This window comes from Antechinus flavipes, chromosome 3 (assembly GCF_016432865.1).
Source record: "Antechinus flavipes isolate AdamAnt ecotype Samford, QLD, Australia chromosome 3, AdamAnt_v2, whole genome shotgun sequence".
In the NCBI taxonomy this organism is placed as follows: Eukaryota; Metazoa; Chordata; class Mammalia; order Dasyuromorphia; family Dasyuridae; genus Antechinus; species Antechinus flavipes.
The window spans coordinates 296,478,702-296,503,076 of NC_067400.1; the positions used below are offsets into that span (position 1 = coordinate 296,478,702).

A 24,375-nucleotide genomic window follows, 5' to 3' on the forward strand; every position below is an offset into this window, starting at 1 on the left:
GATTCAGAGACAAAGCAGGAGTCAATCTAAAGCTATTTTAAACAGGATTATATAATGAATGAAGTGATAAAATTGAAAGAAAAAAAATGCTGCCTTTTGTCATGATAGTGTTTATTTCCTGCTGCCTTTGCAATGATCATAGACTTATCATTTAGTATACATAGCACTGTTAGAATACTAAACACCCTTGGGCACTTGTAAAATTATTGAAGTAAATACAATGTGATATGGTGGAAAGAACAGAATTTTGAGTCAGAAAACCCTAGATCTGAATACTAGATTTACTTATTTACCTCTGTGTTATCTTGGGCAAATTCCTTGACCTGAGCCCTTAGCTTTCTAATCTATAAAAATAACATATTTGGAAAAAAGATCGCAAAGTACTAAATTGTTGATTACTACCATGCATGATTTGGAGCATGGCCATATATTAAACCTGCCCCACATAATGTTAATTCCCATTTTTGTTCCTTTCTGTAAAATTTCAGTACTATCGTTCCTAAAACACAAGATGTTTGGTACAAAGTTTGGACAGTCTGATCAAACTGAAGCACAACTTCAAATTGGAGTTAATTTTGGAGTTATCTTTCTATATAGCTAGTATTAGGGATAGAAAAAGGGCTGGTGTATGTTATTACCAAAGTAAGTTTCATGTTAAAAAAAGTTTGTTTGGAAATTCAAATTCTCACATCTATAAGAGTTAATATTTGCTTTGGTCTACTGTGCTTATTTAGTCTCAAGCTTTGTGAAAGAGTTCACACAAAAAGGCAGCTTTCTGTTTGCCTTGTAAGTTCGTGATTTCACACAAAGTGTCTAATATACTTCTGAACAGACAAAGCATTAGTGGCTTTCCACCAGAAAATAAATATCCATCAATGTCTAGGAGAATATGAACTCAGTCATAGCATGTAAAAAACAAACAAACAAAAAAATCTTCTTGAGTCTGTATATTAAAAGAAGTTAGATGCTTTCAATATGAGGGGAGATTTCTAAAATTTTCAATAATTTTGAGTGCAATAAAATCCCCCAAATTTATTTTAATAATGAATCATTTCAAAAAATTTTTAGCACTGGGTCATGAGAAAATCAGCTCAGGACTAATCAATTACTTGCTATATCAAATCCTGTATCCATTATAATTATATACCAAGATCCTTGATATTTTAAAGAACTTTATTTCCTATATCATTTACAGAAAGCAGTACCTTCAAATATTCATTTACTAAATAATAAGAGGTCAAAAGTTTGACCTACAGTTATTGTGGTTTATTTGAAATATTCAATTTTAATATTTTTGAGCGGTTAGCATTAGAGAATTTGGCTTAAAATAACAAAAGTTTTAATAGCTGTAGTCTTATTTTTATGTTCTGTCATTTCTGAGTACTGAATTTGAACTAGTCCTTTTTATGGATTATTTCACCTTGGTGACTGCTCAGCCATAAGTCTCTTTTGAAATTTCCTTTGACATGTTATCATAACTTATTTATTAGTATTAAAGTGCTTGAGTTAACTTGAAAGTCTGTGATTTATTGACCAAAATCCTTTCTCTCATTCTGAACACATAGTAGGCACCAATAGATAGATACTTGTTCATTGATTGATATTTGATTTAACTCATATAGAATTGTACTTTTATATTTAATCTATTTACATTTTCAAAAAGAAAAGATAAAAATAGTAATTGTTCATACCAACTTTGCACTTAAGAGGTGAGACTGATGGTGGTGTAATTCCTATAGTAGTATTAACATAATGATGTCATATTTTTTAGTTACATATAGAATATGTGATTTTAAAGATGATCATCAGGATATTCTGTTAGTGACAAATCATAAGCATCTCTTTAATATTTTGTTTGATTTGATTTGTTTATTGACTCATTAATGCATACAGTGCTAGTGTGGTAGTTATTGGAGAGATGAAATAGAAAGAAGCTTTTGGAACATGTTAATCATAATATTTAAAATATTCCTAAACAAAACTTCTAATAATTCATATGAAGAATGCTAAATTCTTGCCATGGAAATTGCTGCTGTGTGATCTGGCATTCTTTATTTTTTAAGTTCTAAAAATACTGAAGAGTATATGTGATAATTTTCATCTAGGGGAATTTTTATTGTCATTATCTCTGCAAGCAGTGACCACAAGTAAAGCATAAAAGGATTTTTTTTTCCTTTTTAAATGGAAAGATGAAGTAAATGTATTAGCACCTCAGTGGGAAAGAGAGCATGTGGAATGAACGTAATCATGAAGTAGCAATTGACAATCTGCCCTACTGTCACACAGAACACGCTGCACATCAAAGGTCTCAATAGCGTTGGAAAGTTAGCAGACCTACTGAGACTTACCCAAATATCCAGGCCTAGTCCATGCTGTGATATAGATCACCTCTACTGATGGAGCCTCCGACTTTGTCCTTGAAAACTGTTATATATTCCCCTCTACTTCAGAAGAAGTTAAATGTGACCGTGTAAAGGTAGAATATAATCTTTAGGTTTTTTTATGCCATTTTGGAGATATATGTTCTCCCTCTTTGAATTTCTATGTTTCTTTGTGTGAGTATGTATATGTTGTGTCTGTTTGTCTCTCTCTTTCTCTCCCCCCCTCTGTGTCTCTGTCTCTGTCTGTCTCTCTCTCTTTTTCTCTCCCTCCTTTCTGTATCTCTGTCTGTCTCTGTCTCTCTCTTTCTCTTTCTCTCTCTTTCTGTCTTCTTTGTATCTGTCTCTCTGGGTGTGTGTGTCTCTTTCTGTCTGTCTGTCTCTCTTTCTCTGCCTCCTTTCTGTATCTCTGTCTGTCTCTGTCTCTCTTTCTGTCTTCTCTGTATTTATCTCTCTGGGTATGTGTGTCTCTTTCTGTCTCTCTGTCTCTCTCTGAGTCTTTGTCTCTCTGTCTCTTTCTCATCTCTCTGTGTCAATCTCTGATTATATATATTATATATATATATAGAGAGAGAGGGGAACAGAAAGGGAGAGAGACATTTAGAGTGGGGGATAGATAGATATCCCACTCTGTATGTTTTGTGATGTGACTTGGAAAATTAGAAGGTTTCATGACTTTTCAGGTAGTGTTGTCAAAGAAATTAAAATATGCAGAGAAAAGGATGATGAAGGTGATGACAACTCATTCCAGTATCTTTGCCAAGAAAACCCCATTGATACTGTGGTTCACGGGGTCATGAATAGTCAGATATTGAACGACTAAACAAAAATAAGAATGAAAAGGAAAGGGGGAAAAAATCCTAAAAATCTTCTAACCTTCAGCAATGAAATAAAGGCCTAGGACAAAAACAAAGGACAAAAAGAAGGTAAGTAAGTATTCAAACATTAAAAAAACACCTCAATTCAGTTCCATTTGATTGACATTTATTAAATGCTCATTATTAGGTGCAGATGTACTAATCACTCAGAGATACAAAGATAGGATATAAATCCTTCTCTCAAGAAGTCAATAATCTAGGTAAATCTCAGCTATAATTATGTGCTTCAAAAGTAATTCTTCCTTTTTTGGACAATTTTCTCCATCAACCAAATGTTAGATTTTTTTAAATTAAAGCATGGAAGAATCTCAGTTATCCCATTTTTGAGGAAATATGTTATCTATTTGCTTATGATCTTGATTTTGATTTTCCATCTTATATCTAATATCCTAGTGTGTTCTAAGAAGAATTTGATGGGTTCTAGAGTCAAATAGTGTGAGCTGAGACTGAGTCAATATTTCATTCAATTCAACAATTCATTATAATGCAAAAAATGCCTACTATGTTCAACACAACATGCTAGATATTTGGATAAAAAGATGAATAATGAAAAGAATTCCTGTCCCCAAAGAGTTTATACTTTTATGTAGAAAGAATACTATAACATAAATAGATATAATATAGCACTATATAGCGCATTTGCATTATAAGTGCAAAGAAGATGCTCAAAATGCCTTGAAAAATTTTATGGAGACTTCACTTTTATCTGGGAGAATCAGGGAAGGCTTTATAGGAAAAGCAATACCTAAGCTGGGTCCTGAGGTAATGTAAGATTTCAGAGGTAGGATTGAGTGTGGGGGATGTGGTAAGCAGGAGCTATTCCAGGAATTGGAAATAGCCTAGAAGCAGAAAGTTAAGTGTGAGAGGGGGGAAAAATGGTTAGTAATACATTTAGGCTTGACTTTCATATCTGATGGGTTATACGCTGTTCAGATGAAGCTTTTTTAAGAGGTAATATTTTTCAGGCCAAGTATGAAAAGGCTAAAGCAGCAAGCAAACCTGTACCAGATGTCCAAAAACACAAGTTCATTAATAATTCTGTGTTTCTCTTAGAAATGAGAAAAACAAGCAGTTTTTTCCCCAGCTTTTTCTTCTCCCAATTGATTTTTCACCTTTCTAAACTTATCACTTGATAATTGATAATTAAGAATATTGCATCGAGTAAAAACAAAGTTGAAACAGACCTTTAATTGTTTCTATTTGCTCATGTTTATCAGTGTTTCTTATATTGAAGTCCTTTGCAGATAGGGAAAGAATTTTGTTTCCATACTGTGAATAATGCTAGCTGTGAATACTGTGAACACTTTTTTAAATGTAGCATTTTCTCAAGAATTGCACATTTGAAAGAGAGAGAGAGAGAGAGAGAGAGAGAGAGAGAGAGAATGCTGAATTTAGAGATCAAGAACTTGGGTTCTCATATCAACTATGTTCCTTGTTAGTTGTATAACCAATCATTTCACGTAGTAGGGCCTTCTTTTCTTCATCTGTTAAATAAAGAGCTAGGTGGCACAGATTATAGAGCCTGGAGTTATACCTTCTTGATAGCAAATTTAGATTCAGAATTTTGCAAGTCAATTAACCCTTTTCTGCCTCACTTTTCTCATCTGTAAAATGGCTGGAAAAGGAAATCGCAAACCACTCCAGTATCTTTGCCAAGAAAACCCCAAATGGTGTTGTGAAAATAGTTAAATAAAGATTACTTGATGTTCTGATCATGGACCTAGAACTAGAAGGGACTTCAAAAGATAACAAGTTTGACCTCTTCATTTTGTAGATGAGGACGATGAAATTGTCCAAGGTCACACAGGTAGTAGGTATCAGAATTAGAATTTTAATACAACTCCTGAGATTCAAGATTCAGTATTCTTGCCATTTTGCCACAATGCCTTCTCAAGGTCTTAGAATGAACACCCATTATATTTGTAAATAACTGAACTGGGTTTTTGTTTGGGGAAATGTTTATATTTTGAGAGTGCCTCCCTTTTGTTGCTGTCATTTTTCAGTCATATCTAACTCTTTATGACCCCATTTTATAATTTCTGAAACTGATGCAAACAGGGTTAAGTGACTTACCTAGAGTCACGTAGCTAATACATATATGAGACTGGATTGGAACTCACAAAGATGTGACTCTAGGTCTGGAACTTGATACACCAGGCCACCTAGGTGCCCTGTCTTTCTTTCCTCTTTTTCAAATTTCTCTAGAAAATAAAATATTCATTCTAGTATTAGAATTATACTAATCTGAGCACTTCCCCAAAATAAAGAACTGCCTTACTTAGAAAAAGTTATAATCTGTTGCTTCTATCCTTCGATTATTCTGTTAATGTCTAGTAACATTAAAAAATAAAATTTTTTAAAAATCTGAATCTCTAAAATTGTTCTTTTCCACTTTGGACTCTAATTTACTTCCTGTATTTGGTGGATCCAATACATTTTTACAGGGGATAGAACCCACATTAACAGTATGCATATAAGGAGAAGGCCTGAAGCTGTTATTATTAATTTAAAAGTTTTATGTTACCTTGGAAAAATGGAACATTTGGATATTCCTGATGTAAGGTGCCAGTGGAAGAGAACCTAGTATGTATTATTCAACAAACTGTAAAAAGAAATGTTATATATTTTTTAGATATTTTGAAAGACTATTCTAGCTTTTTTGGAATGCACTGTTTAGGTTAAAGGAAGCATAATAGAGAGGATTCTAAACTGGCTACCAGGAAATACAATCTAATCCTATCTCTTCCCTCAATAACTGTCTGATATTCGTTAAGTTTGTATTTTTTTATCTCACTGGATCTTGTTTTTTCCTCATAAATGAATTTCTAGTTAATTTCAAAGACTCTTGATAGTTCTAATAATAGAATCAAAAGGCTTGAAAATTTAAAGGCATATTAGAAATAATCTAGCTCACATTTCACAAAAGGAGACAATGTAGCCTTATGAGATGAAGTGACTTGTCTAAGATTGCAAAGGTAGAATGGTGATGTTGTAGTGGAAAGACTTGTAGTCAAGAGACATATGGCCCTACTCTAGAATTATATCCAGTATGGAGGTCTTTCTAGTTGCACTACCTGGATAAATCATCCTCATTTTCTTTGTTTATTTGTTCTTTTTGAATTTAGTTTCCTTTATTTAATAATTTTATTTTCCCCACTTACTTGTAAAAAATTTTTATGTTTATTTTTAAAACTTTGAATTCCAGATTCTCTCCCTTCCACCCCATTCCACCCAATTAAAAAGGTGCATGTTTAAAAGTCATGTTGTGAAAGAAAACATGGCTCTCCTCCCCCAAAAATAAAGTCCTCAAAAAAATAAAGTTTTTTTTTTTTTTTTTAAGTATGTTTCACACTGTATTCATATACAATCAGTTCTTTCTCTGGGTATGGATAGCATTTTTTATTATCACTCATTCAAAGTAGTCATGGATTGTTGTATTGCTAAGAATAGCTGATCATCCTACTTTGTAGGTTTTTCTTTCCAGTTTTTCTGAAAGCATCCTGCTCATCATTTTCCATAATACTTTATTTCTGATTATTTCCCCTGAGAAGAGATCTGCTAGACATATTTTTGTATATATAGATCTTTTTCCTTTTTTTTAAAATCTTTTTTGGAATTCATGCCTAGTAGTGATATTGTTAAATCAAAAGATATGCATGATATGATAGCCCTTTGGGTGTTATTCATATCGTTTGATCATTTATCATTTGGGAAATGGCTCTTTATTTTAAAAAATAAATTTATTTCAGTTTCTTATACATTTGAGAAATGAGTTCTTCATCAGAGAAACTTGTTTCAAAATTCTTTTCATATTGACGATTGCTAATTATATTAAGCCCTATTTATTCTATTCCCTCTCTAATTTTGTCTTCTACCTCCTCAAAAGTTTTTTGCCACTGACCACCCCCTCTTCCATATGACCTCTTTTCTCTCATCTTTCCTCTTCCTATATTACTTTTCCCTCCTAATTTCTTGCAGAGTAAAATAGACTTCTACATCCATACTGTGTTTACATTATTTCATCTCTGAGCCATTTCTAATGAGAGCAATGTTCACTCTCCCTCTTTCCCTCCACTGTAAAATATTTTTCTTGCCACTTTTATGGCAGATAATCTATACCATTCCATCTCTTCCTTTCCTATTCTCCCAGTTACATTCCTCTCTTACACCTTAGTTTTTTTTTTTTAGATATTATCCCTTTATATTCAACTCATATCTATGCCTCTGTATGTATACACTCCTGTCATAACAATGAAAAAATTCTTATGAATTAACATCCTCCTATGTAGAAATGTAAACAGATAAACTTTATTAAGTCCGGTACGATACCTTTCCTGATTACCTCCTTGTATTCCTCTCAGTCATGTATTTGAAAAATCAAACTTTCTATTCAGCCTAATGAATAGAATATGAATGCTTGAAAGTTCTCTGTTTCATTGAATTTCTACTTTTTCTTCTGAAGCATTATATTTACTTTTTCTAGGTAGCTGATTCTTGGTTGTAATCCTAGATCCATTGTGCTTTAAAATATCTTGTTCCAAGCCTTCTAATTCTTTAATGTAGAAGTTGCTAAATCTTATCCTGTTCTGAATTGTTTCTGTCTGGATGCTTGCAATATTTTTCCTTGACATAGAACTTCTGGAATTTGACTATAATATTCCTGAATGTTTTTATTTTGGGGTCTCTTTTAGAAGGTAATTGATGGAGTCTTTTAATTTCTATTTTACCCTCCGGTAGTACAGTTTTCCTAAATTATTTCTTGGAAAATGATATCCAGGCTCTTTTTTTAAAAATCATGGCTTTCAGGTAGACTGATAATTTTTAAATGATCTCTCCTGGATCTATTTTGCAGGGTAGTTGTATTTTCAGTAAGACATTTCACATTCTTTTTCTATTTTTTACATTCTTCTGGTTTTGTTTTGTTTTTTTCTTGATTTCTAATAAAGTCATTAGCTTCCATTTGTTCAATTCTAATTTTCAAGTTATTATTTTCCTCACTGAACTTTTGTACCTCCTTTACCATTTAATCAATTTTGCTTTTTATATTTCCTTTTGTACCATTCTCAAGTCTCTTCCCAATTTTTCCTCTGTCTCTCTCTCTACTTGATTTTTAAAATCATTTTTGAGACCTTCCTTGGAATGATACCAGTTTTCTTGGAAGCTTTGGATATAGGAGCTTGTTGTTTTCTTCTGAATGTGAGTTTATAATCTTCCTTGTGACTATATAACTTTCTATTCTCAGAATCTTTTTCTCTGCTCGTTTTTCTAACTTATTATTTGGTTTTTAACTCTTTGTTAAAGTAGGCCTCCATTTCCAATGTGAAGAGCACAGAGTCCCAAGCTTTGAGGTTTTACTTGCACCTATTTTCAGAGATCCTACTAGGCACCTGAAAACAAACTGTTTTCTGTTCATGGAATATGAGAATTGTCCCTACTCCACTGTGGCTGTAAGTTCTAGTGTGCAAAAGCAACAGAATCAGTGCTAATAAAGAGACTTCCTATGTATGAGGTTGAAAGTTTCCTGCTGCTGCCACTGCCCACACTCTTTTCTCGTTTCCCAAGGCCTTCTAGCCCTAATGATGAATCTTTACTGCTGACCTTCCAAGTCATGTTTGGTGTCTCCGGACCGACAGGTCTGGAAACCACCAATACTGCCACTGATTCAGAAGCCCCCTCCATTCTCATTCTCTGTGCAGATCTCTAAACTGAGAAGAATAAGACTTTCTTTAATTGCTTCAGAGAGCTCTTGTAAAAATTATACTTTGTAAATCTTAAAATTATGGAAAAATTGTTCTTTTAAACTTGCATCATAAGTAGAAGAGTTGAGATTCCAACCAAATTCTTGATTCTCTATCTTTGTTGTATAAAATGATCTAAAATGTCTGAAGAATATCCCCTCCTAAAATTGCATTTCTTAACATGCATTTTTAAGATGGATTTTTAAAAAAAGATGTCTTTTGTTGTCACAATAAAGAATTGTTTGTGTAAAACAAACTGAGTTATTAACATGTCTTTAAACTTTTTTTCTGAAGATTTATAAAACCACCAAAAGTTGCCATTATTTCAGAAGATGCAATTAGAGTCTTTAGTAGAGGATGATGCCTACCTTGCTGATGATAGTGCTTTCATGAATATAGTGCAGATACTATTTTTGCTAAAATAATTGAACTGCATTCATAGTTTCAATGGAGCTTACATAAAAACACATGAGAAAATGATACTATTCTTCATTTAACCAGCATTGATAGTACTAATACCTAAACATGGACTTTCATACTAAGGGAAATGTTTGGGATCTTAGAATATTTTTCTCTTCTTTCAAATGTAATTCAATTTTTTTTATATTATTACCAAACATAGGTCCTCATAATAATCCTATCTTCCTAATTTCCAAATGAAATTTTCAGATGCTCTATTTTTATCTGCAGTTTCAGGAAAATAACTAGTATTCTGCCTATATTATAACAAAACAACCAGCCAAAAAAATGAAAATTTGAAAAAAAAATTTCTAGTCATAATGACTGCCTAGAGAATGCCAAATAATAAATTTCAGTTCATTTCAACATACATTTATTAAACATTTAATATATGCAGAGCATATAAATATGAAAAGTGTCATTCCTTATCCTGAGGGAGAATTTTAGTTTAATATGAAGGATATTAAAAATTACACATTTAGTTGATCTTTGTATTGCTTTGACTACTTACTATATTGGTATGTTGTATTGGGTTTTTTGTATAGAAAACACACGATAAGAAAAATCTCTCTTCCAATACAGGTTGGGACCTTCTCTGCAACTTCTTAGCTCTCTTCTACATTTTTGTCCTTTAAAAAATCATATTAAATCCATTTTCTTAACTTTTACTTTTTGGTTAATATCGCAAATCTGCAATATATCTCCAAATAGAAATACAACATTGAATCATTGTCACATAATTTTTCCTTTTTTATTTCTCCACAAGGAATGCACATATACATATACACATACAAATGTATATATTTTTATTTGAATATAGAGAGCAGACAGAGACAAAGAGACAGAGACAGATACAGAGAGACTGACAGAAACATACATATACAAGAAATATATTCCTTGTATAATATATACATGAAGAGAAACAGACCAAATGCGCACACACACTAAGTGTATGTGTGTGAGAAATAGTCAAGATATGAAAGGAAGGGAGGGAGAAAAGAAAGGAAGAAGGAAAAGAGAGAACTAACAAAGTAAATTGGCAAAGAGTTAGATCAGGAATAGAAAATGAGAGGGAAAAGGCAGTCTCTAGACTGCCTTTGGGTCATGTTGTGGTTCTTTTGATAACTCCCAAGATTCTCTCTGAAACAAAACTTATCATCTTAATACTACTATTTTCCAATGATGTTTTATGGCTATAAGTCCTAGAACTTTTTAGTATCCAGAAATTCAAGTGATCTCTACTTGATCACTCTTAGGGCAATGGATAGGTATTTTGGTGGAAAAAGAATGATTGCAACACACTTTAAATAGAGAATTACAAAGAAGAAACAAGAGTAGAGGATGACATCAAATAAATGTATAATTATTAAAATAAAGAACTTGATCGTATGTCAAAAGCAAGGGATAACCAATGGATACTTTATGCACTACATTGGTACACTCAACATATGAGGAAACCTCAAGAAAGGCCTCCAAGATACTGATTTCCTCACCTATGATGAATTTCTTAGCAGATAATGGATGAGCATGGAAGAGCTGTGATCATTATCTGAGCAATACTCAAACTGATAAAATTGCTGAACTGTTTGAATATCTTAGAACTAATTTACAGTAAACTAAGGACAGCTTAGTGATAACAGAGAATAGAACATAATCAGGAAGACTCATTTTTATAAATTCAAATCCATTTTGGACACTAATTTTGGGTAAATCATTTAATCTTGTTTGCCTCAGTTCCTCAACTATAAAATGAGTTGAAGGAAATGGCAAACCCACTCCATTTTTGCCAAAAAAATCTAAAATGGCAACAGGAAGAGTGGGTTATGACCGACTCACAATAAGAAAATGATAACGTTTCATATGTTAGCATTTAATGCTGATATTACTAAAATAATTCCATGGATCCTAGATTTTATCAACTCAGTATTCCTTTCACCAGTACACGATATTAATAGAAAAACTTCATTAGTTTTTTATGGATAAAAAAAATTCATCACCCCCCTGCCAACATGGTAAGAACTGGAACTTAGGTGAGTTAGTCCTCAAATGGTAGAAATATAATCTATTGACATGCAATTAATTTGTACTTTAATAATGTTTTTATGACTATTCAAATAAAAATGGATATCATGAACTTAATCAGTTATTCTAATATTGCTTCTCTAGGAAAATAAAATTTTTAATTAGATTATTCACATTTATTTATATTATTGCATAATTTTTTACATAATTTATTTAAATTTGTTTCCAATTACAAAGCCCATCTTAAGTGTGAATTTGATATAGTAGAAAGAACATGGAATCTGATGTCAAAAAAGTTGGATTTGAATCTTGGTTGTACTGTTTTCTAGCTATGTGAGCAAGTCACTCAAACTTTCTGAGTTGAGGGGTTTAACAAGATGATTCTTTGAGATTCCTTATAAATCTACAGACTATGAGTAACAATATTTAGGTACTTAAGAATCAGAATTTAAAGTGAAAAGCATTTTATAATATTTAGTTAAATACACTCATTTTTATAGTGAAAGCAATTGAGATCCATAGATCATATGTCATATTTATGAGTATCCCAGTAGTTAGTTAGTTCAAAAAAATGCAATATCTAACACTATTTTGATGGGAAAAAAAGTTTTATTAAATGAAAGCAACAGACTGTTAAAGATTTAACCAATTCTTATAAGTATTCCATCTGCTTTGATTAAATTTTTCATAAGGCAATTCATTAATAAAAGGAAAAGAAGAGGAATGAAAGTGTACTTTGTCAGAATCATTATATGCTAGTATTTATTTTCCCAAATAAAATTCCTAACTCCTCTCTCCCTCTCCCCCGCCGTGTGTGTGTGTGTGTGTGTGTGTGTGTGTGTGTGTGTGTGTATGGAGGGGGTGTGTGTGTGTCTCTCTGTCTCTTTGTATGGGCAATAGATCCTTTCAGCAATCTGATGAAGCTTATATACCCTTTCTCATAACAATATTTTTAAATGCATAAATTATAATACATAGGACTGTCACGTAGCCAATTCTGTTGAAATACAATTGTCAATTAAAAAAAAAATTTAGAAAATGCATGTTGAGAACCTTTGCCTTAGGGGGAAAAAATTAATTTCCTTACCTCACCCTTTCTGTGGCAAATCAATTTTAATAGTTTGACCTTGGTCCCAACTCATTCTATAAAAATGTAATTTTGGTATAATACCAGCTGACATTTATGTAGCCCTTTATAATCAAAAAGTACTTTAACATAATTTATCTTTCCCAGGAGTTTTGTGAGGTAGAGTTAGAGATATTATATCCCCATTTTATAGATAAGGAAACTGAGGGTTAGATAGGTTAAAGGAATCACGCAGGATGCCATGACCAATGAGAATTTGTAGCTATATTCAAACCCAGGGACTTGAATCCAACACTTTGTCTGAATCACAATGATTTCTACTATCTATTCTTTACGTGTATCTGTGTAAATTAGCATTATTTTTCTTAAACAATATAATTCCAGAGCACCAGGGTTATTGCAGTTATACCTCAAGTATTTAATCAATGCTCTAGAACTAATTAGATAGATAAACCATTTATTAAACAATTTGTGCTAGGCATTTTCTTAAGTACTGGGAATACAAATACCAAAAATAAAAAATAAAAAATAAAAAAAATGAAAAGACATAGTAACTTAAGTTACATTTGGTGCATCTCATTGTCTTTTCCTCAGAACTCATTGTCTTCCCAATTACTTTCTTTCTCTTTATTTTTTTTTAATTAAAGCTTTTTTTACTTAGAAAACATATACATGGGTAATTTTGACCCTTGCAAAACTTTCTGCTCCAAATTATTCCCTTCTTCCCACCTCTTGCCCTAGATGGCAGGTAGTCCAATACATGTTAAATATTTTAAAATATATGTTAAATCCAATATATGTATACATATTTATACAGTTATCTTGCTTCACAAGAAAAATCAAGAGAGAAACTGCTTTCTTTCTCATTAAAGCACCATTCTCCTTCAAATTGCCCAAATTTACAGGATTGGGATAATGCTTTTCTTGGTGCTCTTCCATTTTTTTCACAATCCAATCACAAACTACAAATCCAATCATTTACCAACTTTTGTTGATTTTTTTTGTCCCCTAAATATCTTTTGCTTCTCTCTATTCATATAGTTGACACATTAGGCTCTTACTACCTCTTGCAATATTGCAATATAGCCTTTCTATTGCTATCCCTGACTCAAGTCTCTATACTTTCAGTATTTCCTCTGCATAACCAATAAAATAATTATAAAATACAGGCCTGAGCATGTCACTTTTCTGCTCCAAAAACTTCAACTCCCTATTAACTCTAGGTTCAAATACAAAATTTTCTGTTTGGCATCTAAAGCCCTTCAAAATCCAATTGCAACTTACCTTTCAAGACTTTAATGCACTTTATAGTCTTGTCAAACTGAACATCTTGCTATTTCTCACACAAGAGTTCTATTTCTTATCTCTATGCCTTTCCATAGGTCTCTTCCCCCATACCTGGAATTTATTCTCTCAACTTATGACTCTTAGAATTTTTTTTTTTTTTTAAGTTCAGTCCATATATTATTTCCTAATGATATCTCTCTTGATTTCTTCAGGGTCTCCCTCCCAATTTATTTTGTGAATACTTATATATAGCATGTCATTCCTAAACCTATGCTGTTCAATGTGGCTCGGAAAAATCACAAAACCAGACAGCCTTAGTCCATTGCAAATTTGTTATATAATTCCAATTGGTCACTCAGTGCTGCAAGTCAATCCTTGGATACCTCCGTAATTAATTCATTGTTCCACTCAGAATATTCCAGACCTTTTCATCCCTCCTTAAACCTTCCATGGATCTTCATTCTCCTACTCTCTCAGGCAAGAACCTTCCTTCATAATTACTGAAAAACAAATCAGTGAATTAAAAATAAAAGAAATGCCTCTTTTGCCCTCTATCATATAACAACACCCAGATGTTTTCTTCTACTTCCTTCTTTTTCACTTGTCTCACATAATGAGGTGGATACTCTTTATATGCCCATATTATTCCATTCCATTCTGTTTGTTTCAGAGTATTGCCTCTTTTATTATCCCACTCTTAACACATATCTCCAATCTTTCCCTGTCTAGTGGCTGGCTGCTTCCCTATCACATACAAACATTTATGTCTCTCTCATCCTCAAAAATCCTTTTCTTGATCCATCCAGCTTCACTATCTGTTGTCTCATATCTTTCCTCTCCTCTGTAGATAAGTTACTTGAGAAAGTCCCCTACAATAGATGCTTCCATTGCCTTTTATCTCACTTTCTAATGAACTTTCTACAAGCTAGATTCCAATTTCATCATTCAACTGAAATTATTCTCTCCAAATTTACTAACGATCTTTAAATTGCTAAATCTAATTACCTTTTCCCAATGCTCACTTTCTTGATCTCTCTGCAGTCATTGATTTTGTCAATCACCCTATTTTCCTTGATACTCTCTTTTCTCTTAATTTTCATATTACTCTTTCCTGATTATCTTCCTATCTACCTTCTGTTCAGTGCCCTTTACTGGATCTTCAGCCTGATCAAACACTTTAACCCCATGTTTCTATCCTATGTCCACTTATCTTTTTATTTTATACTTTTATTTGGAGATCTCATCATTTCATGTGGATTTCAATGATCATTTCTTTGATGATTATCAAATTTACTTGTCTATTTCTCATCTTTCTGCTGACCTCCAGTTTCATATTTCCAACTGCCTGTATCAGAAATTGTATGTACTTAGACATCATAAATTCAACATAACCAAAACTGAACTCATCAAATCTTCCTGATTCCCAAACCTTTCCTTGTTCCTCTCTTTCATATTACTATAGGCTATTATCCTTCTGCAGTAGATGGAGTGCCATGCCTGGAGTCAGGAAAATGCATCTTCTTGAAGGCAAAACTGGCTGCATACACTAATTAGCCATGTGACCTTAGGCAAATCACTTAACTCCATCTGCCTCAGTTTTCTTATTTATAAAATGAGTTGTTTTTGCTAAGAATACTCTAAATGTAATCAAAGAGATGAACATAACTAAAAACAGCTGAACAACAAAATCATCCTTCTAGTCATTCAGGCTTACTACCTAAATGTTACCCTTGATTTTTCACTTTCTCTTACATCTCATATTCAATCTATAGCCAACAATCTATCAATTTTGCCTTCATAATATCTGTCTCACTTGTATCCTTCTTTGCTCCAGAACTGCTACAATCTAGCTTTGTATGTTCATTGTTTCATGCCTCGATTACTGAAATAGCCTATGTGCCAGTCTGCTGCCACAATTCGCTCCTCATTTTACTCTATCCACTCAACTATCAAAATAATCTTCCTAAAATTAATATCTATGTTATTCCTCTAGTCAATAAATTTCTTATCACCTCCAGGATCAAATACAAAATTATATTTGGCTTTCAAATCTCTTTATAACCTGCTCTCTTTGCTTCCAGTTTTCTTAGATGTCACGTATTCCTTAGTACTTTATAAACCAGGGTCTTATCGCTGATCCTTGAATAAGACATTCCATCTTCTAACTGAACATTTCCCACTTCATCTCTACTTCCAGGATTTCTGGCTTTCTTTAAGTCTCAGCTTAAATATAACCTTCTACAAGAAGCCTTTCCTGATCTTCCTTAGCTCTAATGCCTTCCCTTTATTATTTCCAATTTGTCCCCTTTTTAATTTGTTTGTGCATAATTGTTTGAACGTTAACTCCTTCAGTAGACTCAGTAGGTGGAGAGCAGGAACTAACTTTTCCCTTTCTTTGTATTCCCAGGAATTAGCACAGTACCTGCCAAATAGTAGGAACTTAAATATTTGTCTGAGTAACTAATATAATGTAAATCCCTAGAAGGCCAAGATGATTTCATGGGGAGTGGGGGGGGGAAGAGGGCAAGACAGCTAGGTGGGTGAGTGGCTGTAGTGTTAGATTTAGAGACTGGAAAATCCGCCATCTCAGATATTTTTACAATGTGTATAACTGTGGACTAGTCACAATATCTGTTTGTTTCAGTTTCCTCAACTATAAAATGAACATAATACTAGCACTTCCCTCCCAGGATTTTTGTGAGGATTAACTGAGGTAATAATTGTGAAGAGTTTAGAACAGTACTTGGTACGTAGTAAGCACTATATAAATGCTAGTTATAGCATTTATGTGCCACAGTAGAATTGTCTACTACTGCTACTGCCTTTGTACTCCTGTTGCTCAGCAGAGTCCTGACACAAAATATTCTTATATTTTGCCTTATAAAATGCTCATTGATTGACTGGTGGTGTTTCTTTGTCACTGCAGTAAGTAGTCATAGTGATGGTGACTGCTGGATAAATTTCAATAGACAACAGTAGAATCAATCTATTGAATTGCCATTCCACTTGTACTTAAATGTACTATTTTGTCACTCAGAAGGTAATGATATTGTCAGGTCATTCTCAAACAGCAGTATCCTCTAACCCAAATGTCTTTGTACTTCAGTACCAGAGAGTGACTTCTCAAATATGTCCAATTAGCCAATTTCTCTAAAGAATCTGATATCCAAAATCTAAAAGTTGTTATATTCCCTAGAATGTTACATTTTATGTAGACTTCTGTCACTATTTTATTTAAAAAATCTCCCATGACTGTAATTGACTTGTGCCTCATATTGACAAATATCCTATCCTTCAGAATGTTATGGTTGAGAGATTATTCTTATACTCTGATCAGGCTATTGTGTTTCCACACTTGATTCTATTACTAACCTTCTCAGCTGCATTATTCTTCATCTTTGGTTTAATAACCCTTTGTAAAAAATACTTAAATAATTGCATATTTCTTTTGAAGTATAGCCCATTTTCACATTTCATTGTATGCCATGACATTTTGATAGTAGTTGTAGTCATAGTAGTAATGATTCATAATAATGGTTTGCATTTATATACCACTTTCTAACCAGAAGGCTTGAAAGGCAATTTAAAAGCTTACTATGTGCATATCTCTGTGCATGTTTGTACATACACATAGAGTGTGCCAATATGCTCACAACATGCATAATACTCCCCCACCAACCCCAAACCAGCATACATTCTAAAATGCAGTTGCTTCGGGAAGAAATATGGCAACCATTCTGTATTTGTAACTGGGCCCAATAGTCTTTAGCCTGCAATGCTATGAATAATTTATCCCACTAAAATTACAGGGGGAATTCTGGTAAGCTAAATGTAATTTCCCAACTTAGGCTTGGCAGAGAAATCAGGATAAACAGCTCTTTCTCCTGCAAAAGGTAGAACCAGGATCATTAGTGGTGACAGCCACTGTGGATCTTAGCTGGCACTTCATTTGAAAGAGTTAAGACATCTATAAAAATTAGGAAGCTAACATCACCAAATTGCTTCAGTCAGCTGCCAGAATCAAAACTATTGGTCATCCTATCACACTACTTGTAAATACTTCCCAGCAGAGGAAAAGTTGACATGTTCCTGAAAGACTTTGAAAAGACTGTATATCTACTAGGTGGACATATAAGCCAATGCTTATGTTTGTGACACCTTCTACAGGTGAGTCATTCCCTTTTCAAGATTCACTGAGTCATTTGTTCTTCCTACTCATTGGTCACTGTTTTCTTTATCATCCTTAGGTTTCCAAATCTTTCTCTGTTGAGCTATTTCCCTGGAAGTGGTCAGTGAAGGTTCATTACTCCAAAAGGCATATTCCAGTCTAACCCCACCACACACACCCCCACCAAACACATATGTATATTTGATTACTGTAAATCTCTTCTCCTCAAGTCACCACAGGCTGAGGAAAAGGAATACCACAGCACTATCCTCATAATCCAGTTCCTGGCTTTTAAATACCCCAAGTTTCCTTGAAGGAAAAATGATGTGCTAATATCATTCAGTGTTCCAAGGTTTTTTTGTTTGCTTTTATCAAGAATAGGATGTCACTTAAAACAAAATGTAACTACTTATGATAAGCAAAAGCATCCAATATTCAAGACTTTATAGAGTCAAAATATTCAACATAATATTTATAGTGATATGAATAGGAAATTCCCAAGGGAAATGGATATATCTGGCTTTCTAATTACATAAATGTCAATCTCTGTTTTCAAGTAGGGAACAAAATAAACAACAAGGCATGTGGTATTTTCATTAAGATGGAAGTGGAAAAGAAGATATTTTAAAATCCTTTTTGACTTTTCTTTTTTTTTTTAGAATATAAGCTCTTAGAAGACAGGAACTATTGCCAGTTTTGTCTTTACTTCTCTAACAGTTTGAACTCTGCCTTGCTCATAGTAGGAATTTAATAGTTCTTGAATTAAATTAAATCATTTCTTCTGAGTTTTTCTGTTCTGACAAGGCCATTCTAGTCTGCAAGGAATTCACTTCTAGATAAATATCTTTTGATCTTTTAGAAGTTTTGCATTCTCATGCTTGCCTTGAACAGCACTTTTCAAAGTAATTCAATCTTTTTTTGAGGATCTTGTTTCTATCTCTATAGATACCATATCTTCCTAAGAAACTTTGATTGTATTTCTGAGCTACTTCTCTAGAGATTTATACAATAGGCCCACTTTCTCTTCAAGGAAGAGGATAGAGAAAAGTTGGTATCTGTTATTGCTGTCTTGTTGAGTTTCCCTCTCCTCCACCTCTTTTGGTAATTTCTCTTTGCTTTCCTTTACCTTTTAGTTTTTATTCATCTATAAAATGATGGTTGAACTAGATTAGACTCTGATATGCCTTCAAGTTTTCAACCCAGGCTGCAAAGATTCTGTTGTAGATGGGCCTCTTTTCTTATTTATTTCTTCAATCACTCTTACAAGGTTTTTTTTTTTCCCCTGTGAGAATCCCCCCTTCCTTTTCTTCTCTTTTATCCTTGTCTTGTGTGCTCTATTTAGCACATTGGTTACTGTTCTGTGATGATGAGCCATCTTGCTGGTAGCATTTTTTTTAAATTTTGAAATGTCACATACATGCCAGATAATCATGGAAGGAAAACAAATCTAAATAATTAATGTGAAAAAGGTATCCTTTTTAAAATTTTGTTTTTGTTTTTGTTTTGTTTTTATTTCAAAAAGTGGTGTAGTTGCAGTCCTAGCTCAGTCACTAACTAGATATATAATATTGGGCAGGTGTTTTAAGTTTTCTATGGTAAATAATAGTTTTATTTCCCTAATTTTACTAATTTCCATAATGGCTCTTTGTACAGTCATTTTTTGCCTAGTGCAGCAATAGTAGGACTTTTCTAAACCAAAAGTTCTGAGGCAAGACTAAAAATACCATTCTCTGAATTATCATTGATTCCTATTCCTTCGTGTGTAGTTCTAAACCCCACAGCTTTCATTTTAACAGGGGCAACAATGTTAAACATACCATTTCTTCTTTTACTTCTTTTTACAAGCTTTTGGATGACCTAGCATTTTGGGTGTTTTAGGCTTGTTACCTTAGCAACCTTCAGGGGTTTAAACTTTTTGTAAGGAAAAAGAGCAATGAGGACCTCACTAAGATAATTTTTCATTGTGAGTCTGAGCATGCTGCAATGATTCAAATAAACCTCTTTATAACAGGTTCAAATCTCTCCTCAGTCTATAACTGAGTGCTGTTTGAAATGCTGAAATCCAATTATTTGCTGTGTATTAACATAAAATATTCAAACTTTATTTGTATATACATTACATAAGAATAAATGTTTATCTTTTATTTTGGGGAGAGGGAAACATGCTTAAGGGAATAATGTGGCCAATTGACAAATATTTGAATTATGAGTTTAATTATGATTTTGCTTTTAAAGTTTTTCATTAGTTTCCATCTAAATTTATTTGATGTTTGTAATGCATTGGTTAAGATGAGGTTCCTACCACACCCCTATAGGCCTCAGCAAAATGTAAAGCTATTTTTGTGAGGAAGAGTTTAGATCATTTTAACTCTGTGTTTCTTCAGCACCACCTGGTGGATTAAATGTCTTCTGTTTAATTTTTTCCCCTGGTTTTGGAAATACTTGATGTTAATCAAACTCTAAAACCAATTAAGATATTTTGAAGGGCCATTGAGTCCAGATCTTCTATGTATGTACTGAAATTTCAAAGATTTTCTTGGTCAAATGGAAGTATTAGCAGATTAGAGAATTATAATATTTTACATTCCAGTGTTTAAAATAACAGCTACATGAGTTCATAGTTTGAATGCTATATAACATAGATCTGATATGTATCTATGATAGAGCAATATAATATATATTGCATATGCTAATCTCATTTCATTGGTTCATTTTTCATTTTCCCACTGATTAACACAAGCCAAGAAGTGTCAAAGAGTATATTTATGTAATAAAATTCTTAATCTATCATTATTTATTTTTAACTTATGACTAGAATTTTAGCTTAAACTATCTTAATGTTAAAATTACTTAGAGAATGTTTTTCCTTTCAATAATTCAAATTGTGAATGAAAAATGAGTTTATTATGAATTAAGTAAGTAGGGAGTTCAGTGGAAAGAACATTATATTGAGGTTGAGAATTGGTTCTATATATGCAGATCATTTACGCCTCAATTTCCCCATCCTTTAAAATGATCATATACACACCCCGTAAATACTGTTTTAAGATTTGCAAGGCTCTTTCCTAAAATAAATGTGAAGCATTGATTTTATGGAAGAGCTTTTAAAACCTTAAAGCAGTCTTCAAATCTAGGTTGACAGGCCTCCTTATGTAGGAAATAGATAGATTCTGTGTCAGGAAGCCGGGACTTGATTTTGCCTTAGCCATTTACTAGCTTTGTCACCACTATCCCTTAACCTTTCTGAGTCTCAAAGTGCCAGAGTTTGTGGCAACTTAAATAAGATATCCTATACAGAAGTACTTTGCAAGCTTTTTAGGCCAATTTTAGCTCATTGTAAGGGAAAATTGCTTGACAGAGATATCCAAAAGTCACATGGGCTTTCTTGCGAGATAGTGTAAGTTCCCTTCATTGGAAATCTTAAGCAAATGCTCAGCAGTTAACTTGGAAATATAAAGAGGATTTCTACTTAAGATGTGTGATTTTGGAAGTATTTCTTGTACTATGATAACCACTAAGTGGGCAAAATAATGATTTATGTTCATTACTCAGTGGACTTGCAAATCCTCATTATAGAAAAAGCTAACAAATGATACTTCTTAGAACCAATGCTGATCATTTGATCAGCATGTATATTTTCAATAAATTGTGTACAAATTTTGTCTATCCATTACTTACATTAGTAAAGGCAAAGGGTACTTCAGGTTACATCCAGGATCTGCATTTCCAGTGTTAACTTTTTCAGAAAGACTGTTGCTACTTTAAAAAAATAAAGGATCTATTTCTGAGTTTAAAACAGTATATACATGTCAGTTGTTATCACAGTCATAATTAGTCTCATTTTTAAAAATTATAGTGGCTATTCTTGTTTTCAGAATTTCCAAATGAGATGAATAAATATTATTTACGTTCAGTTTACAGATTAATGTGTCTGTGGAGACTAGCTGAAGGAGCCAGTCTATCCCCTGAATATATATTTCAATTTCTTGTCCTGCAGAGCCATATTTTGTATATTCAGAGGGCAGATTTAGGCCCTGAGTGTTTAAATTATGCGCTGGAATTATGCAATGTACATAGTAGATTGAGAGCCAATCTTGAAGCAAGGAAGACCAGGATTCAGAATGATCCCTTGACACCTACTGATGGTGTGACCTTGGTCAAGTCACTTAAGGTATTAATGTTCAAGGCAGTTCTTTAAGTTGCAGCAAGGGTAAAGGAAATTTCTTCATCTGGGAGTTCCCCAAGCCAATAGAATGACAGATCTGGTTTTGTTTTTTCCCCTTTACTCATGCTGTAAAGTCTCAGAAGGATTAATTGATATAAGTTTTGAATGACAAACAGATTTAGTACCTTGTAACACCATTTAGGATAAATAATTACAGTAATGCTTCTTTTAAATCTTGAACTAAGCTTAACTGATTTACCTTTCTACTTTAAGAAAATTCTTAAACATTCCTATCTTTCTTTTTTCTCTATAGGCTTTGGATTATATACTGTAAATTCAGTATATGGAGATACCATTGTTATGCCTTGCCGTCTCGAAGTACCTCAGACTCTTATGTTTGGAAAATGGAAATACGTAAGTATAGTCTACCTTGGACTTGGTTAATTGTCTCCCCTTTTCAAAATAAGATTCTTTCTGTGAGTAAAATGGAGCTTCAAATTAACATAATTGCAATATTCTGCTGTCAAGTAAAATGTATGAAGGTAAAATTAGTCTTATAAATATGCCACGAGGATAATTCCTTGAGTCCTGCATGCTAGAATATATTCTTTACCCTCCCCTCTCCCAAATGCCTGACCTATTCCCCTAGATCATATTAGTCTGAAAAGACATCTTTATTCATTAGAAGTGGTGATATTCTTAGGACTTGCCAAGGAGGCTTTGTGCCTCGTCTAAATGTTCAGGAGCCACATTTTAATGTCTCTCTTTTATTCCCTGATTTTCAACATATAGTTTTCAGAGAAAGTCACTTGAAGCACTATTCAGTTTCAATGTGTAGTCTCTGAATGTACAATAAAAATTAAAAATTTAGAACCAATAAACTGAAACTGATTCATTCAATTTATGTATATCCAGGTGTGGTTTTAATGCTTTTTTTTTTTTTTTTTTTTACATTTGTGTCCCAAATTTCACTACCTACTACTCTTTTGTACTTCTTCTTCCAGCGATGGCCCTCACAGAAAAGACTTTTTATCTTATTGGAATTATGACAACGATGTTTCCGTTTCCTATCTTAACAAATTTAAATATGTCAGTGTAATTATTTATTCTTTCTTCTTTTCTTAACATCTAAGGGAAAGACCTAGTCCTATTAATTGCCATAGCCAAATTCTCCACTTGGGCCCTAGATTCAGTCTTCTATGTTTCTTCTAAAACCTCATTTCATCAATTATTCCTTTATCTTCACTCTTTCACTCTCCATTTGCTCCTGTTCATTTGCTTACAAATATGTTTAGTTCTTCTCAATCAACTATTGGGCCTATAGCTTTAATTTAGATGGAGTATAACTATTTCCTATTCAAGTATAAACCTAGTTCTCTTTTCCCTTTCACTATTAAGCTTCATAGAGAAAAAGCTTACATACAATGTTTTTCCGATCTATTCCCATCTGGTTTCCATCCTCATTGTTCTATTGAAACGGCTTTTTCAAAGGTCAGTGATGACCTCATAATCATTAAATCCAATGGCCTTTTCTCAGACCTCATTTTCCTTGACCTTTATGGAACATTTAACACTATTGACCCTTGATGCTTTTTTGTCTCTTGGCTTTTGTCACACCATATTTTCCTAATGATGTTCTTACCTCTGTGACCACTCCTTCATTTAATTCTCTTCCTAATCCCTTAAGGTTTTCTCAGTTTTTCTCTGAACTCTGTAACTTATATCATTCATTTTCAAAACTTAAACTATCACCTCCACTTAAAATTACTCCCAAATCTCTTTCACCATCCTCGATTTCTCTGTTGACTGATTCAAATTTCTAATTAGTTACCAATTATCTCGACCTGGATTTCTTAGTAGCCTCTCAGATGGAATTTGGAAAGGAAAACTTATCATCTTTCTCTCAAACTGATTACTTTAGATTTTCTTAATAGTTTCTTTGTCATCACCATTTACCTAGCCATTCATTCTTGAAACTGGTGTCTGTTGACTTTTACTTTGTTCTCCATTTGCTATATAGAATCAGCATCAGTTGGAAAAGTATGGGTTTTGGAATCAAGAGACCTGAGTTCAAATAGTTTAATGCTAACTACCATGTATGAGACATTCACTTTTCCTAGTTCTTTATATATAAAATAAAGAGGTTGCACTATATTTTTGAGGTCCCTTCCAGCTCTAAATCTGTAATTCTAT

At 33.0% G+C, this 24,375-nt stretch overlaps 1 protein-coding gene across 4 annotated transcripts in view; it reads left to right on the forward strand.

Annotated features, from left to right (window-relative positions):
* ALCAM (activated leukocyte cell adhesion molecule) overlaps positions 1-24,375 on the forward strand; it is a 250,115-nt gene that overhangs the window by 167,064 nt on the left and 58,676 nt on the right. For all 4 annotated transcript variants that reach the window (XM_051985221.1, XM_051985220.1, XM_051985223.1 and 1 more), the window contains exon 2: positions 22,496-22,596. In XM_051985221.1, coding sequence (XP_051841181.1) covers positions 22,496-22,596 — 101 coding nt within the window. The remainder of the gene's footprint in view (positions 1-22,495; positions 22,597-24,375) is intronic.